Raw genomic sequence first — 16,779 nt, 5'->3', positions numbered from 1 at the left:
GTCAAACACAGAAGCAACATATCCGCAGTTACTAGGAATAAGGAATGTCCTATAGTGCTATGTAGATATTCCCCGGGTGGGTATATGGAGGTGTTAGGGATGACGGGTTAGAAGCATTAAATACACAAAGTCTCTGAGTGACAGGAGCCAATCTGCTGAGTTACTGGACACAGTGAGGAAATGTCCATTTTGTGGTCTCAGGACGGCGCTGAGAGGCGAAGGCAGGGGCGCGGGAGGGGTGCGGGGAGGTAAAGGACATCCACTTGGCTTTTTGCCTTTCCCCCAAGGATGCCAGTTCTCGTCTGCAGGCATGGAAGAAATGGCGACCTGAGAGAACGTCTCTGAAGCGCGTCCCTTCGCTCGGTGGGTTGTTTGGATGAGGTGCAGAACAATTTTTTGGGTTCCCAGGCACCCTCAGAGTCACCAGGAGTTGAGTATCTGCTCAGTCCCCATTCGGTCTGCTTCGAGCAACCACGACCGCACGTTCTTCAGGGTCCTATGGCCGATTGCTACTCTTCCATGCTCGGTTTTGTTTCGACTCCAAGGTACCTCCCTCTGTTCTGTCCCCCACTCTGCGTCCCACCCCCTCCCCGAGTTTGTATCTTTTCAGCAGAACTGAGGTTGGCAATCCATAAAACCAAACCAAACCAAAACAAAACAAAAAATACTTGGACTTTCATACATGAACGTACCTTAAAACAAAACAAAGAAACCAAAAAAATCCCCAAATCAAACCCATCCCACCCCAAATATTCTGGAATGTATTTTGAAAACACACGATAGGCAAATTTCTACAGTTCATCCCCCCTCCCCTTTTTTTTTTTTTTTTAACTACACCCTCCCCTTTTTTTTTTTTTTTAACTAGCACGGCACTCACTGTGTTTTTAGTATAAAAAAAATGTCAACTTTCTATAAACATACAGCACATGACCAAATTTCCAACTAATGTACAAAGTGCGACCACGAGGGAAAGGTCAGAGAATAGCTATTTGCGCTAGCATGGGGCGTTTTTCATAATCCTCTAAGAACTCTATTTACAGCAGTGCCCGGGTGTTCACGGACTTTCTGGTGAAGGTAACTGGCAAACAGGTTTCTACAGTGCTCCCTCTTTTTAATACTTTTTAACTTTTGGGGTCCTGAGCTGAGCTCAGTTCAAAGTCCTCCTCAACGGCGAGGACCAAGCGTTCGCTGTTGAGGGATGCTCGGGAGACGTGGATGCACACAGAATAGATAAGATAACGGTGGGGAGAAGAGAGCTGACGGGTCTTTGTGAGCAGGAGCAGCGGACAAGCAATTCTCATGACAAACTGAAACTTTCCTTCTAGTTTAGCAGGCAGCTAGGAATGCATTTGGTCAGAAATTTCAGTGTAAAGAACAAGGGATTGGAAATGTCTGGGGCAGATACGGAGCCAACAGCCACCATCTACAAACTCCATCTTCCAGCAGCAAGGAGGATATAGACTGGGAGGCGCTTCCAGACTGGGTGATTATCGGGATTTGGGCTCTTAAATCTATTAAACGTGGCACACAAGAAAATAATGTGCTCTGTTGTTTTAGCAGTCGTCTCAGAATGATACTGAGCAAAAACAAACAGGTGCTTCAGTCATCAACCCCTGCAGCGGTGTGTAACACAGGGACACCCTTGCCCTCGGTCCCCCAGTTCAGGTGTGGCTGAAGGTTACTGCTGTTAGAAATGACATTTAAGCCACGACTGGAATTCAAAAGGGATTTGTAAACAACACAAACCAGCATTTTTTGTTGCTTCCTAAGATCTCAAACTGATGCAAAGCAGGGAGAGGGCTTCAGATAATGCCATCGGTCCAAGTGATTTTGGCTCTTCTGTCACCTCAAGGAAATTGGTACCTTTGGCCTCACCTATTCCTCCAGCTGCAGGTGTTATACATTGCCCTGAGAAAGGATGTGAAGAATGCAAGCTTCAAGTGCTTCAAAAGTTTTGTGATTCAAGGAAAGTCTTTCACAACTAGAGGGAAGCTTGATGTGTGATACAGCTGGACAAGCTGAGGCTGAATTGGGATCTCTGGAGCATAAATGACAGCAGTACAGGCTCTGGATGCGCACAGAAACATGCACATGAGTGTGAGAGAGACAAGGTAGCCAAGCTGGTGTACTTATATGCTTTTAGGAATGTAGAGCTGGCTCTCTCATAGCTGTAAAGCAAAGCTGATGAAAGCCATATGTGGCTCTGATAGGGCACTGAGCAACCTAAGAAGCAAAGCTCTGCTTTGGTCAGAACAGGTACTTGTCCACATGGTTTAAGAGGAAGCGGTTTGGTGGTTCATGATAAATGATGTTGGGGCAAGGCAGGGGATAGCTCCCCAGAAAAATGTTTTTTCAGCTGCAAAAACAAGATCAGATTATTTAAGAAGAATGGAAGAAGCAGCAGCAACAGAAGAGAGCACAAGAAATGTGTCTCCTTTAACAACCTAGGAGCATATGCTAGAACAGAACTCATCCAAGTACATGGTCCCCTGTTATCACCAGTGGAGAAAAGCAGATGATATTAATTATCCTAAAGTATACATATAAAATAGTGTCTTATAAACCCTAATAGTCTGTAGATTACTTATATACTGCCTGTTGCCATTGGACTTCACACACCAGCTACTGGCTGGCACGGAGGCTGTGCATTGGGGTGGTTATCTCCAGGGGAGCTTTCCTTGCCCTCTCCAGGTCAAATTTCAGCATGTTCCTTAAGTGAACCCTCAACACAGAAAGGTGAGGGGGGAAAAGTCTACGATATTAGACATCTGCTTAAGAATCATCAAGGATCATCACCACATGCAAAAGGAAAAAACTATTTAAAACCCATGTGGGTCATGACTTATTGTTGGCTGCTTTTATCTGAGCAGTGCAATGAGCAGAATCATGAGCCGATACAAAAGCGAGCGCACTGGCTGCTACAGAAAAGTGGGGATATAAATCCAGAGAACAAGATCTGGCTTAGAGAGAGAAAGGCTCCACCACCAAAATGAAAAGCACAGAGATTGAGTTGTACAGAATAGTATGGGAAATGAGAGGGGTGGGGGAAGAGCCAGGAGGATGGGCAGGGGCAAGCATTTCTCCTGGCAGTCAGAGGATAAAAAATGCCCTTGGCAAGGTAAATCTCACCCTGCAGTACAAATAGGTGCAATGCCGCAGCTGAGAGCACCTTTCATTTGTAGCTGCTGTTAGAAAGCCTCCTCAGGTCATCTCCCCTCTGACTCCATGGCCTCATCCATCCCTCTGTGAGAGGCAGCTTTGGGAAAGCACCTTCAGAACAAGCACCATTGTCTGTCAGGTGGCCCTTTACTTGTAGAAGAACCCAGCTTTGCATCCCGACCCCTCCAAGCAGGCGGCTAACAAATACCTCTGACTCTTCCCTCTCTTTGCTCTCGCAACCAGCTTCTCTCCCGCTGGGTGAAAGAAAGGCCCTTGACAGTCCTCACCCTTCTCCACTGGATGGGCAAAAGCTCCGATGCGATTGGATGCATCTGATGCCCTTCCTCTGTGCGTGCAAGGCCAGCGTTCGCATCTCCTGCTGCTATCAGATGCCCATGGCATTTCAGTGGTAATCAGGTCTAAATTGGTCCCTAAGAGGAAAAGTAAATGTTGCTCGTGTCTGTGCTCATCATCTCCAGCCCTCATGCAGCAATTTACATTTACACTTTTCAAAGGTCCCAGGCTGGACGGACTTACATCCTGCCCCTGCTTAGTGGCAACCTGGCCTGCTTTGGCCCTGCTTTGGGAAGCCATCAGTGAGAACAGAAGGGTAGAGGGGGGTGGGGAAATTTGCTGTCACTTTAATATGTGTTTTTCTGGTTTTGTTTGTCTTTGTGTTTTGTGGTTGGGGTTTTTTTTAAACAAGTTCTTATATTTGGTCCATAGGTCTTCTGTGGTCCCGAATTATATCGCCCTTAATTATCAGCTTGGTTATTCCTTCCTATACAACATTCACCAAATTTACAGCAATGGAAAGAAAATGAAACAAAATGAAACATTTCTTTTTTTTACAAAGAAAAAAAGATCAATTTGGCTTTGACTATGCCAACTACCTAGATCAATGGAAAGTCCTTAAACGTGGGCAAAATGCCATGGCCAGGTAAGTTAGAGGGAGGGCGTGAATTAATAAATGTACCCAACCCGTTGTCTCTGGCCACAGGAGGAGTCAGGTCACAGAGGCTAAGCTCGCCTCTGAGAAGAGCGCTCTGGGAAGGAGCTGGGTACTGGGAGAGCCCTCCCCCTCTTCCCGTCTCCTTCACAGCTCAAGTTGGTGCAAGATGGAAGGGAATTGGGAAGGAGTAGGGTCCGGGTACAGGTAGATCCCTGGAAGGCTGGTGGTGTTTTCTCCAGTGGTCCCAAGTTGCTGGAGTGGGTTGTTGGCACAGTTGGACTCTTCAGTAAGCTTGGCCTGTCTCTACTGGTAGGAGGCCCAGAACGGCTGAATGTTCTCCCAGCTTCATCCTACGCTGTGTAGACAGACTCACGTTCTTGGCCAAATAATCGACAGCAGCTGAAGACAAGGGGGAAAAAACAGGAGGGTGAGAAAAGAGCACAACATGAGTGTTAGCATTTAGTGGAAATGAGGCATTCGGCATCAAAGGGCATGTAAGCAACAAACCCCACAGTCTGACTCTTACAAAGAGAGGCCCAATGCAGTGGCTGTCACAGACACGAAGGTCCTGCTGCACTCCTTGGACACTACCGAAAAGAGCTAAAATTCTACTTCTGCCACAGCAAACAGTGTTTCCAGGGGAGCTGCCTGAAGACAAGCCTGAGCAGAAAGCCAGTGAGATAAGCTTTCCAGCCTCACCTCCCTGTAACATCTCACCATGACAAAGCCAACTCCTGTACTCAGTGATGCTGGTGTAAGTGCTTCCAGAGATTTCAGTGGAACCTCACCAAGTCTGAACCAGGCTTGAATCTGATCCATCCGCTGCATGCTGACTCATCTCTGAGAGCTCTGCTGCCTGCCTTCATCCACCCTTCCTAAGGGAAACCACTTTGCTTCTCTCCATCTGGGTGAGAAATGCAGCCACAACTCTGGAGCGATGTGTGAATCTGTATCCCAGCTCACCTGACTGCCCCATGGTCTGAGGGGGAAGACGACCAGGGCAGGATGGTGACATTGCTTATTAGCTGAGCTTCAGTCAAAGTCTCTCCCTTCCACTAGCTTTAATGTCTCAAATTAGATTAATAAGGAGCTGGCAGGAGATGTACAATCGGTGCCAATGAGTAAACAAATTTCAGCCATCAATGTCTTGTCAGACGCCTGCCCCAGAGGAGGTCCCTTCCAGACACAAATTCTTATTAGACTTGTCATATCTATTAGAATTCCTTTCACGCTTCTGCGTTCCATCACCGGCATCATTAACACAGCTCCGGCCTTTGGGAACCGCCAGGACCACATTAATCTGGCATCTCTGCTCCTCACCGGCTGGGACAGCACAGGGAAAGTGCTGGCAGGCTGGCGTGCTGGAAGAGAGCGGGCTCGGCACAGGGTGAGTTATCCGGGGCCGAAGTGAAGCCTGTCAGTGAACGTGGCTTCTGCAGGCAACAGACACTGAAAGGAGCTGCGTTGGGTGAGTGAAGCTAGCACACTGGCTGGCATTCCTTGAGAACTGGGGACCTGGAGTAGCTCAACTCAAGCGCTGGGCTCTGAAACGTTGCATTATGGTGCCTCTAGCTTCAAGGGGGATCTACAGAGAATTAGACTCCATGCTACGGCTCCGGTCCAGACCTTATCAGCTTGGTCCCCTGATATTTCAGGGAATCACATTAAAAAACATATTTGTGTAGGGAAAAAGGAGATTCACTTCTCAGACACGCTGAGTGTGGTTGTGTCTCTGCTCCTGTTGTCATCTGTGCTCTGAGTGAATTCGGATGGGTGCACAGGAAAGGAGGGAGGTGAACGGTCAAAACTGCTCATCCTGCTCTGGGCAGCACCCAGCAAAATGGAAATTTTATGGCAAACCCACCCTTTTAAAAAAAACAAACATGCCAAACTCCCAATATTGTTTTTTGTGCCAGTGAGAAGACCTCAAAGGCACAGGGGTATCCCATATCAGAAGTCAATGATGTTGTTCGTTGCTTTAATACAGTGGAAGCCAAAATAAAAACAGAAACATACTGAAAGTACTCTGGGTGTTTGTTTGCTTAGATGAGAGAGAAAGTGTGCCTGGTTTTGTGTTTCTAGAACAGAGAATAATGAGAAGTGGGGAGAAAGAGATTCTCTACAGGCCAGGCCCAAAGCTTATCAAAGCTACAGAGCTCTTATTTACAACCCTGGTTATGTACCCTGTTGTACAGAGCCTGCCCCCACCATAACACCCCCATTTTTATTATCAGTGCTCACTAGAAAGGGTTTTGTTACTTTTTTGCTGCATTATAGAAGGAAGAAACATGATCAATAAATAATGATCCTGTGGAGGTCACCTCACACCAACTGGTATTTAAATGGCATTTGAAAAGCAGCAGTGAAGAATTAAAAAGCAGGAGGAATTAGAAGTATCTGATAAATACAACACGCACTGAGAGAGACAAGAAAAAATGTCGTTATATCAAGGTCAACTTCATGTAAGCGATTGCTCTAACAGGACTAATTACCAATGAAAACTGTTTCCTTGCATAGAAATTACTACAAATACGGCTCATTATAAGAAAGGTTTACAGTGAAGTGGACTTATATATTGCCTGTACAGAGCTGTAAATACAAATATCTACACGTATATGTGCACACATGCAGAATTTGCTGCTTAATGGATGGTGTGTGATGGTTTCTCACCCACCTTTGGTGCCCCAGCAGGAAGAACATTTCTGTGACTTGCTACCTGTGTGTCTCTGGGCATGGGACATGTCTGGACTAACTCTGGCAGCCTGGACTCTCATGGTTATTAAGAGGAAAACACTTTTGTTCTGAACCAAGCCCAGTGGGCTCTAAACTGGACTTGTAAATGTAATGGGTGTCCAGCAGTAAAGAGAGAGCTGTGCAACAGAAATCAGGGAAAGGTGGCAAAAACCCCAACATAAGTAGGGCTGCATGAGCAGCTTTTCATCAGAGGCCCAAGTAAAAACTCCTGCAGCAAACCAGGACAAACCTTTCTTTCTCTTTCCTTCTCCTTTGCTGGTCTCTCTCTCTCAGAAAACGTAGCTCGTCCTCCTTATTTTATTTTTTACACACATGGGTGTGACTAACGTCTTGCCCAAGGGAATCTTTATTGGAAATACATGGTATTGGAATTTGTTTAAGATTTTTATCAATAGCACGTGTGTCCAGCCTCACATCCAGAAGCGAGGGGAAGGTCAAGGGGTCACAGATCAAACTCCCGAAAAACAAAAAAAGGAGGGGTGGGGGGAAGCTGCTATTGATCCCGTCTGCCACCACAGCCGGTTCTCATTTAGCTGTAGAAGTTAAAGACATTAAAGGGCTGTGACGGAGAGGGGAATAAAAAGCCACAGCCAAATGGAAGGAAAGGTCACTGAGGACAAGCTATGGGCAAGCAGGAGCGCTCCCGGAGGAAGAGGATGCACCTTTAACCCTCTGCGGATCACTCTCTCACAGCACCACACTTATTATTAGTTTAACACCGGCAGGTGAGCCCTTTGCCAGCCTTGCTGGTGTTTTTGTGACCCAACCATTCTGGAGGAGAAACAGAGCCCCCCAGGGTCCCTTGGCCTTTTGGGTCTGAGGTTTAGGTTCAGGATTACAATTCCAGTTTCACTTTAGCTTTTGCACAACCACAGCCCTGTTGACAGGCATTAGCTTAACGTATGTTGTAGCACAATCTCAGAGCATGGACCCAGCCCTTACCTTACAGAGGGCAGGGGAGGAAGCTACACACACAGTTCTGCATCATGAAGGGATGGCATTAAAATCCCAGCTTTCCCTTGGTTGAGCAGGGTGAACATGTTGTAGAGCTTTTGGAGAGGCAAGAATTGCAGAGGGGGAAGGAGAAAGGTCTGAAAGTTGTCCTTCCTTTCTAATAGGAATGTTTTACCTGAAATATTTTAATTGGGACTTTTGAATTGGATTGCAAGTGTTGAGGAGGTGGTGTGGAACAATCTCGATCTGTGTCTGGTGAGCAGATTGCCGTTTTCTCTCTAGGTGGACAAATCCCTTCCCAGCACAATACCTGTACCTTCTTACAGCCCCTCCCTCTCTTCTCCTGTTCCCTATGCAGGAGGAATACAATCAGCACACTTACTTTGTCCATACTGGCCATATTGGTAGCCAGCCACTGGGTCCACACTGTAACTGGTGGTGCTGTAGGTGGGAGGACAGTAGGACTGGGAAGTCGGGAGGCTGTCCACAGACTTGATGGAGTCGCTCCGCTGGCTGCAGCTGGCAGAGATGGAGTTGGTGGTGTCCAAGCCACCATGAAGGGGAGAGATGGAGAAGTCAGCCTGGGGTTGCGGAGGAACCCCACTGGGGTTGCTCAGGATGCTCATCACCTGGAGAAACACAGGAGACAACACCTCAGTGTCTGCAAGAAAATGGAGGGGTGTGCAGCTGCCTTCATGCATATCAGGGAGAAACAGTTTACATGTAGTGGTGCTCTATCAGTATAATATACACTAGCAATACAGGTATGGCCAGGCTGGAGAAAGAAGGTCCTGTTACTTGGACCAAATAACAACAGACAGACCCCACAGTTGGCTCCTCTGTGTCTATCTCTTTATGTGAATGACTCTGATAGGGATAACTGCAAAGTTCCTTCACACACAATCTTTGGCCTGTCTTTGCTGACCTGCAGACGTTAGCTGAGCTGTTCAGAACACTGGAGAAAGGAATAAACCTGGGACAAACATGCTTGACGTGCACTGCTGTGAACTAACACCCTCTCCCTTCCTACACACAGCCCTCACAGAAGAGGAGACACGTGAGACAGCGAACAAAAATTCGTATTTTCAAAAAGGGATGCTGAAGGCAGGCCCTTTCTTTGGAAGTCTGGGTGGGGCTTGGTTTGCAAAGGTCTCTAACCAAACCAGGTGCAAACTCTTGCTGGCTTTAATGCACATTCAGTTTTAGAAACTGAAATGTCAAAGTTCTCTTTACCCTCCAATGCTAAAGGATAACAGGTCCTGGTTCAGCTCATTTCAGCCTAGTGCGTGGCTTGAAAATGTAATTAAATTTGCACACAAGCAACCTTCCTGCTTTGAGACCTGAAACAGATGAACTTACGATCTTTTTTTTTCCTCCTTTTGCAGCAAAAATGCCACATTTGTTCCTGCGGGTGAGTTTGGGGTAAGCTGCTGCCTACAGGCCTTCACACAAGGCCACTGATCCTGCTAGCGCTTTAATGCAATTGCCTCCTGCAATCAGCAAAATTACCCGGGGGCTGCCAAGTTAAGAGTGTAAAGAGTTTGCAGAAGGGAGGGAAGGAAGGGAACTCCTGAAGCCTCTCGGTTGATCTCCGCAGCCGCCGCAGGCGTGCCTCGCCGTATTTGTGCTGGGGAGAGGCGGGGGGAGAGGGGACAGCCAGTCACCTCGGGGGGCCTAGCCAGTGCTCAGATGCCGAGCGGCTGAAAATCTCCGAATTTAGCATAACCTTATTGACATCAATTAAAGTGGCAAATTGGAAATATTTGGAGCCTGGCAAGTGGTAAAATGAGTCCTTTATCCCCCACCAGTGGCCTGGTGAGCTATTGTGCGGAGGATACATTCTCTGGAAGGACACAAGAGGGGTTGTATAGAGCGGCGTCTCCCCTTCCTGCTCACCCCGACACCTTCCCCGTCCCCTCCTCCATCACCTTCCTGCCGGAGCGGGGGCTTAGGCTGAATGACCAGCTACTCGCTGGCCTTTGCTTTCTAAAGCTTCTCCTCCCCCCGGAAGGACTCAGGAGTCCTGCAAAGACGTTTTCTCTTGATGTGATGCCACCTCCCGACTCAGCCGGCCTGAGATCCTTCCCAGGCATTTGTCTGGGAGGGGAATTTGGGAGCAGGGGTGGCTGGACCCCTGCGGAGGGGGAGGCGGCAAGGAGGTACTGGGGAGGGGGCTAGTTAAAAAGCCTGGAAAATCAATCTAACCCCGACCACTGGGTTTGTCCGCAGTGCAGTACAGCGACACAAGAACGGGCTTTGAACAAGCAAAGGAAAAGCAGCGCAGTGGTAGCAGCACAGAGCTCAGGCAGGGTTCATTTACCCTCTCCTCCTGCAGGGTTTTCAGCCTGCACTGAGCTTCGAGTTTGCTACTGGTCCCTAAAAGTCAAACCTAGCTTAGCTGTCTCTACACCGCAGGGCTGATGGCACTCCAGACAGAGCCTACATTACCTCCAGCTCTCCAGACCTTCCAGGCACAGCTTCTAAATCACAGTGATTAAGTCTCAAGGTATCTAGATGATGAAGTCGTTTAGCCATAACGCTGTGCAAAATGTGAACGAGGTACTCCCTGCCCCATGACAGCCCAAAGACTAAAAAGACAGGGGGATGAAGAAAGGAAATTGCATTTAAATATGCAAGACAGAGTGGATTAATAAGAAAATAGGGCTGTCATGCTTTTCTGTGTGGATGTAACGTAAACCTCTCTGCCTCAAGGCTTATGCAGCGGGGAAATCATGGGAGTGCAGCCTGAGGTAGGTTTTCCAGCTGCAAAGTTATTTGTAACCTTCCACTAAAGCCAGGTCATGCACTTTGATCTGGCTCAGCTACGAATCCTCCTTCTTTGGCCCTCAATCCTGCCGGCTGCTTCAGCATCGCCTTAGCTGTAGGTGTTAGACCCTCCACCTCTGTGCCCTGACGGATATCCAGGACACTGGCGCATACAGCAGCCACGAGCCATTATTGGATTTCATTCACAAGCAGAATCAGATGTTTAAAACAATAAACATCCTTCTTGCAAGCGTGAAAACACAGACATCTGAATTATGAGTTATTTTTGGAAAGCTCCAGCTTTCCAAAAAATCCAGGCCTTTTTGCCTCTCCTTTCCTGAGCTGTCCAGGTCTGGCAGTGCTGCCTGCCTGTGGATGTGCTCCCTGCCTGCGAATGTGCTGCCCGCACCACCAAGCCCTGCAAGTGCAGAAAAGAAACTGCACGTTATAAAATAAAGGGCAACTGGAACCACTCACAGAGCAGAGGGTTTTCTAGTGCTCTCCCGCCTGGCCATCTCCCCAAAAGAGTCAGCTGCTTTATATTACTCAGAGTAAATAAAAGACTCTTAAAGCAAGCAGAAGTCATATTAACACTTCCGCTAAGGCCCTTTTAAAAAGAAAGGGAGATGTAAAGCAACATCAGTAAATGAAACCCAGATTCACACTCTTCAAATTCAGAAGAGCTGAGACTGGTGAAGACACTTGCACAAATCCTACTAAAGACAGTAATTGGCTTTAATCAGTCAGAATCAGGACTGATTTCTAATCCCAGCTCTGCTACTGACTCACAAGGGCTTGTGCAAGTCACTTAAGCCAGGACTCAACTCAACTAACCTTAGCCATGTGAAGTTGAGTTTCTAGCCTCTGCTAATCCTCTAGAATCCCTCTACAGAGAGACTGACACTTCTGAAGGACAATTCATCCCATCCTAAGACCCCTTTCTGAAAAAGACAGGCTGAATTTCCCTCTGGAAATCCATAGTGAAACATAAGGGTGCCAACATTTCACCACGTCGATACCAGGGTGGTGAAGGGATACATAACTGTGTGGAGGTCGGAGAGGGGAAGTGCTGGAAGATGGCTATGAGATGCTGGAAGGTGGCTACAAGATGCACATCCCTGCTGAAGGATCCCATGGGTGTAAAGTGGCCAAGTGCTGCAGATGAACCCTGACAGAGGCTGTGGGGCTCCACGAACCAGGAGCCCCAAAGGTCTCCATCCCCTGTTCAGCAACGCCGACCGTGGGAAATATCTGCCTTTTCCAGGCACACCAAGAGCAATTTGGGGCTGGGCTCCTCTGAGACTCTGTTTGCACAGGTTTGTCAGAGAACAGTATCCCATCTTCCCCACCTCAGGACACAAAAGTGTTAGAAGTAACAAAAACGAACTGGAGATTTCTATTCCCTCTTCAGTACACAGCCACCCACACGGATAAACCTACACAAGTCCTCCAGCCTCGGCAGGCCCACATTATCTGATTTCTTGTTTCAGCTGAATAAACTCATTTTCCAGGCAACTTTTGAACTTCAGAAAGTCTGGGGCATCTGGAGAAATCCCCTTCTCAAGAATGCAAAGTCCTTTTACCTTTTCTTTTCTGACCTTGCTTTCTTATAATTTATTACTTCTTGGTGCATTATCATCACTAACTAAAAATCAATACCCACTTCACATCTGTAAGGTTTTATCTGGAGGGAAATCTGCTACCTGTCCATCACGGTGAGTGACAGCCTTCCCTTTCCCCTCCCTCTCATCAGTTGTCCTCTCCCTTTCCCCATCTCCTTTCCCCTTGCTGCTGTCCCAAATCAGTCACAGGCCTGGCATGGGTTTGTACTTCAGGGTAAGTCAATAACAGCCATGGTGTGAGGAGCCTTCGGCCTTGCTCCTACCCTTTCCAGAGGTCATTTGTCATGGGGGAGAGCGGGCAGGGGTCCTCATGTGTTGGGGAGACCAAGGTTAATTCACAAAGACCCTCCTGGATGAAAGAGTTAGCCCTCCCCTTGCCTCCTCCTGCTGCCTCCCTCTCCACCCTCATCTCTGCAGCTCCCCCCTGTTCCCCCCCCGGGACGTTTCATCACTCTCTCCCATACTTTAAAAGAAGGGGAGTTAAAAAAATGTAATTAATTCCCTCCATTTCTGAGCTGGCCCTCAGGGCCTCTGGCCATGGAAACTGTAGCAGGGGAAATGTGCACCCTTTATGATAAACGAATGCGGCTTTGGAAAGGGAAGTGCAATTAGGGCCTTCAATCTGTGCAATCAGGCCTTCAGATTCAGGTTTAGGGGTTGAGGGGGGGATGGTTGGGTGCACTGGGGGGCCAGGAGGGGCTTGAGGGGCAGACAAGTGATAGGGAGAGATACTGCTTAGATAGAGAAGGGTGCGAGCGCATCAGGGAGGGCAGTAGATAAGTTTCATGAGAAAACCTTGTCCCCGCGGACCTGACTGCTGCTGGTCTCTGTGGTCAAGGGCTCTATGGAAAATGGCAGGGCAGCCCAGGCCATGCCAGACAGTCTATACATCCTGTATATCCTATATACATCCTCAGAGCCCCTATACCTCCTGCCATACATTATCGATTTGCTTTAGGCTTGCTAAGATAGCCAGCCGATAGAGAGATCAGGTCATGGACACCACAGGCTTCATAGTTCCACTCGGTGATGCTACACTGCCCCTCACCCAGGAAAACAGAGACGTGGTCTAAGGAGAGCAAACCCAAGCACACGAAGCGATGGAGCTGCCTGCGGACAGCATTTTCCAGAGTGACCCTTGATTCTGTGGTGTCTCCACTTCTGGGCACCCGATTTGACACAGCGCAAAGCGTCCAAAATCAGAGGCTGCCGTAGAAAAAACGCTGCATTTAGAAACTGCTGAGCCTGGCTAAGTTCTGAATAAAGGGAAGACGTAATGATCTGCAACGAGTTGGAGGGTGTTAACTCCAGAGAAGCTGCCGGGTGGTCCCAAAGGGCTGCAAACTGGATACCAGGCAGAAATGGAAAAGGGGAAACCAGAGGAAGGGTTTCCTGACAGTGGGTAGCATTTCTGAGGCTGTGGTACTGCTTTCCTAAGAATGGGTAGAAATCCTCTCGCTTTGGGAAATGTGATCGGTTGGAACATCTGATATTACATCAGGCAAAAAGCACTGGGAAATTGTCTTGTGAAGAGTCGGTTTCTAAGCTGAAATCCCTCTTTGTTTCAGCTCCTGTGGTGTCAAAATTTACACCGCTTCCTAGGGAACAGGGATCTGGTGGCCATGCTGGACCTTATGGTGTCACTAATGACATGGACCAAGCCAATGGTTTGCTCTGAGCTTCTTCATGAGAGCTTGGTCTCTCTGCCATTTTTGGTAGATTCAGCTTCTGCCCTGGGTAGGTCATGCTCTGTCCTCGAAGACTGTTCTCACTACTTGGTGGGGACCCAGCTTAATCTTTTCCATCTTTATTTTGCAGCCCATTCAGCTAATCTTTTCTCTTGCAGAAGGCAACCCTTTCTCATATTAATGCTTTTTGATCTCTGTGGATTCATTTTCACTTGGTGGGAAGAGGAAGAGTCGATTATTCTATACATACATTAAATGAAAACAAAATGAAGAGGTGACCGTAGGACTACTGAAAGCCGAAGAAAGAGTTGGGAGGAGATAAATACAGTTTCCCCAAAGATCTTCACTTGAAAGGAGGATAAATATATGCAAATATGCCCCTAGGTAGGACTAAAATGACTTATGTAGCAATCACTAACACTGCACTCACAAAACCAAGCAATTAATTTTGAATATTTTCTAAATCACTAGGCCCAGCTGAATTGTATCCCAATATGCCAAACCAATCCAGTAAGGACACCCCTTAAGTTTGTTTTTGCAATCAAACCAAGGATCTAGACAGTGCTTCACGCTTCTTGCACCTGGAAAATGTCTGATCTGGGTAACTGCAGTCCCTTCCATCTGCAGTCTTTCCATCTGCAGTCCTTTCCATCTGCAGTCCCTTCCATCCCTTCCAATGTCACTTCCAACTAAATTTTGGGGAGCAAACTTCACATTAGTCTTCTTTAAGGGTAACGTCACTGACTTCAAGCACAGTCCTGACACACACTGGCACAAATGAGCAGGTGACTTCACTCTTCACACTGATGCTCCACTGTCTTATCTAGCTAGGTATTTATAATCCATCCAACATTATCAGAGCAGTGTTACAAATACGAGCTAACACAGTCTCACAAGTCTTTCCTGCTACAGCAGGACTCCAGTGTTGACGTGGCTGCTGCCATATAGTGGTAACTAATGTTTCATTTTCCTAACCTTCCCCACTCCATTGGAAAATAGGTGGAGGGCGGTGAAATGCCTTTCCCAAGGCCACGCAAAGTGTGTCAGAAGGAAAGCTGGGAACAGAACGCAATGTGCCTGAATCCTTTCTGGTGTGTTTAGGACAGATCATACCAGATCCCTTCAAAGGGGTTAGCAAGGGTTACTGTGGGCCTGTGCTTGAGCAGTGGTACTGTTTGGCAGCGAACAATAAACCCAGAAATATCATCAATGCCTTTCAGTGACTTGGAACATCTGAAGGATGTGTCAGCACCATAGAGGAGTGGTCTAGGACACAGCGAGTGAAATGGAGATGAGCATTTGTGTCCTAAAATGACCCTGTTCACTTAATGGATGAGAAACTGCCACACACTCATGATGGAGAGGGCTCGGGGAGATGCTGGGGATGAGATGGAGCTGGGGATGCAATGGTGAGCTGCAGCAAAGCAGACCAATGCAGGCTGCACAAGGGGAGGATTAGAAATAAAAAGGCGATGGGAAGTTATTACCTGATTGTTCAAGGCTATGGTGAGGTTCCACCTGGAGCACTGCATCTTGTTTTGGGCACCCTGCTTCTGTAGAGATGTACAAATTATGGAGAAGGTCTAAAGAAAAGTTTCTAAGCTCTACAAAAGAATGGGAAGGTCTTAGCTATAATGGTAAGAGAAATTGCTTAAATCTGGATGGTCTGGGAAAGAGAAGTGGGCTATTCTGGCAGTGGAAATACCGTAAGGAAATCAGAAGCACCATAGTGTTACACATCCGTAATTTGGTGGGGAGTGGCGGGGGAGACATCACTGTGAATGGGAATTACATTAAAAACTGCTTGATCTAGGAACATGAGCCACTATCCCTGATGTTAGGGCACCAAACTCTACTATCACTTAGACAAAAGCAGACGGCAAAGCTTTTAGTAGTCTAAATAACCAGAGAGGAAACAAAGAGACATGCCATGCTAGTGGGGGCTGTTTAAGGTAAAGGGGGGTCCCAGTTCTACGAGTAACAATTTTACTAACAAGCAAAATCAAGAGATGTGGACTCACCCCTTCCAGAAACGGCAGAGACTCAAGGCAAAAGGCTAACTGGTGCCTTGCCATGTTGAAACTGTCAAAGGGGTCTGATTTTCATGCACTGCTGAGTATCTCCCCTCAGAAAATGGGCAGTTTGTGCTTTACTGACCACCAACACCATTATTCACCTTGTGATACCTAAGCGGGAGGTGTTTTTCCTGATTAAATTGGAATTGCTAAAACATTTTATACAGAAAAAAAAGAAAAGAAAAGAAGGCCAATGCTTCCCAAATGTGCTGGTTGGCAAACCGAGCTACCCTGCCTTTATTTCCAGGCAGTAGACTGCACTAACAGAAGCCACCACAACCAAACTCTGCCCCGATGCTGTTTTCCCTGTGAACACGTTTCTCTGTGAAGGCCAAGTGAATATACAGGAAAGGAAAGTTTCCATGGAAAAATTCCCCTTGTTGAGATAAGGAGCATCTCTGGGCAACTTTACGCAGGGTTTTAATTGCAGGAAGATAAACCTTGCTTATGGCATTTTGGAACTTAAAAAATTATCTGGCACAACCATGGAAAACTGCAATTCCTAAACATTTCCAAACTGGCAGAAGGACTTGGGTTAGGTTTAGCTGTGGAAATAGGCTGGATTGGTGATCACTTGTGGTTTTTATTCTGCACCTATTCATCCATTTTTGGGTAAGGTCAGACATGCTGATGGCAGGCAGGGAACAAAAAGGGCTTGGTGAGAGATTCAGAATCCCAAGAAATAAACAAAAAACCACAAAGGTTTCCTGCTAAATTAGCCCTAAATCTATTGCTGTGCATCTGTCTGATACGCGTAATGGCAAGGTGAGGAGATCACGCAGCACAGCGAGGTCCCAGCAAATTAAAAC

At 47.2% G+C, this 16,779-nt stretch overlaps 1 protein-coding gene across 1 annotated transcript; it reads right to left on the bottom strand.

The window, feature by feature from the left end:
• Positions 1-4,011: 4,011 nt before the first annotated feature.
• LOC104548011 (paired box protein Pax-7-like) lies at positions 4,012-15,451 on the bottom strand. The gene is made up of 3 exons (XM_010193911.1): positions 15,383-15,451; positions 8,202-8,448; positions 4,012-4,510 (listed from the first exon to the last, which is right to left on the bottom strand). The coding sequence occupies exons 1-3, from the start codon at positions 15,425-15,427 to the stop codon at positions 4,395-4,397; spliced, it is 408 nt and encodes a 135-aa protein (XP_010192213.1). The 5' UTR covers positions 15,428-15,451; the 3' UTR covers positions 4,012-4,394.
• Positions 15,452-16,779: the final 1,328 nt, after the last annotated feature.

The sequence above is a fragment of the Mesitornis unicolor genome, unplaced genomic scaffold, assembly GCF_000695765.1.
Source record: "Mesitornis unicolor isolate BGI_N332 unplaced genomic scaffold, ASM69576v1 scaffold16411, whole genome shotgun sequence".
NCBI lineage: Eukaryota > Metazoa > Chordata > Aves > Mesitornithiformes > Mesitornithidae > Mesitornis > Mesitornis unicolor.
Note: the sequence above shows the minus strand (reverse complement) of the source record. Positions and strands in the feature narration are given on the sequence as shown.

Excerpts from the sequence above, each read along its gene's own strand:
- LOC104548011 (XM_010193911.1), bottom strand. The coding sequence starts at position 15,427 with ATGCAGTGCTCCAGGTGGAACCTCACCATAGCCTTGAACAATCAG. Across the intron at positions 8,449-15,382 it reads CCATAGCCTTGAACAATCAG|GTGATGAGCATCCTGAGCAA; the intron begins GTAATAACTTCC and ends GTGTTTCTCCAG. Across the intron at positions 4,511-8,201 it reads ATATGGCCAGTATGGACAAA|CTGCTGTCGATTATTTGGCC; the intron begins GTAAGTGTGCTG and ends CCTTGTCTTCAG.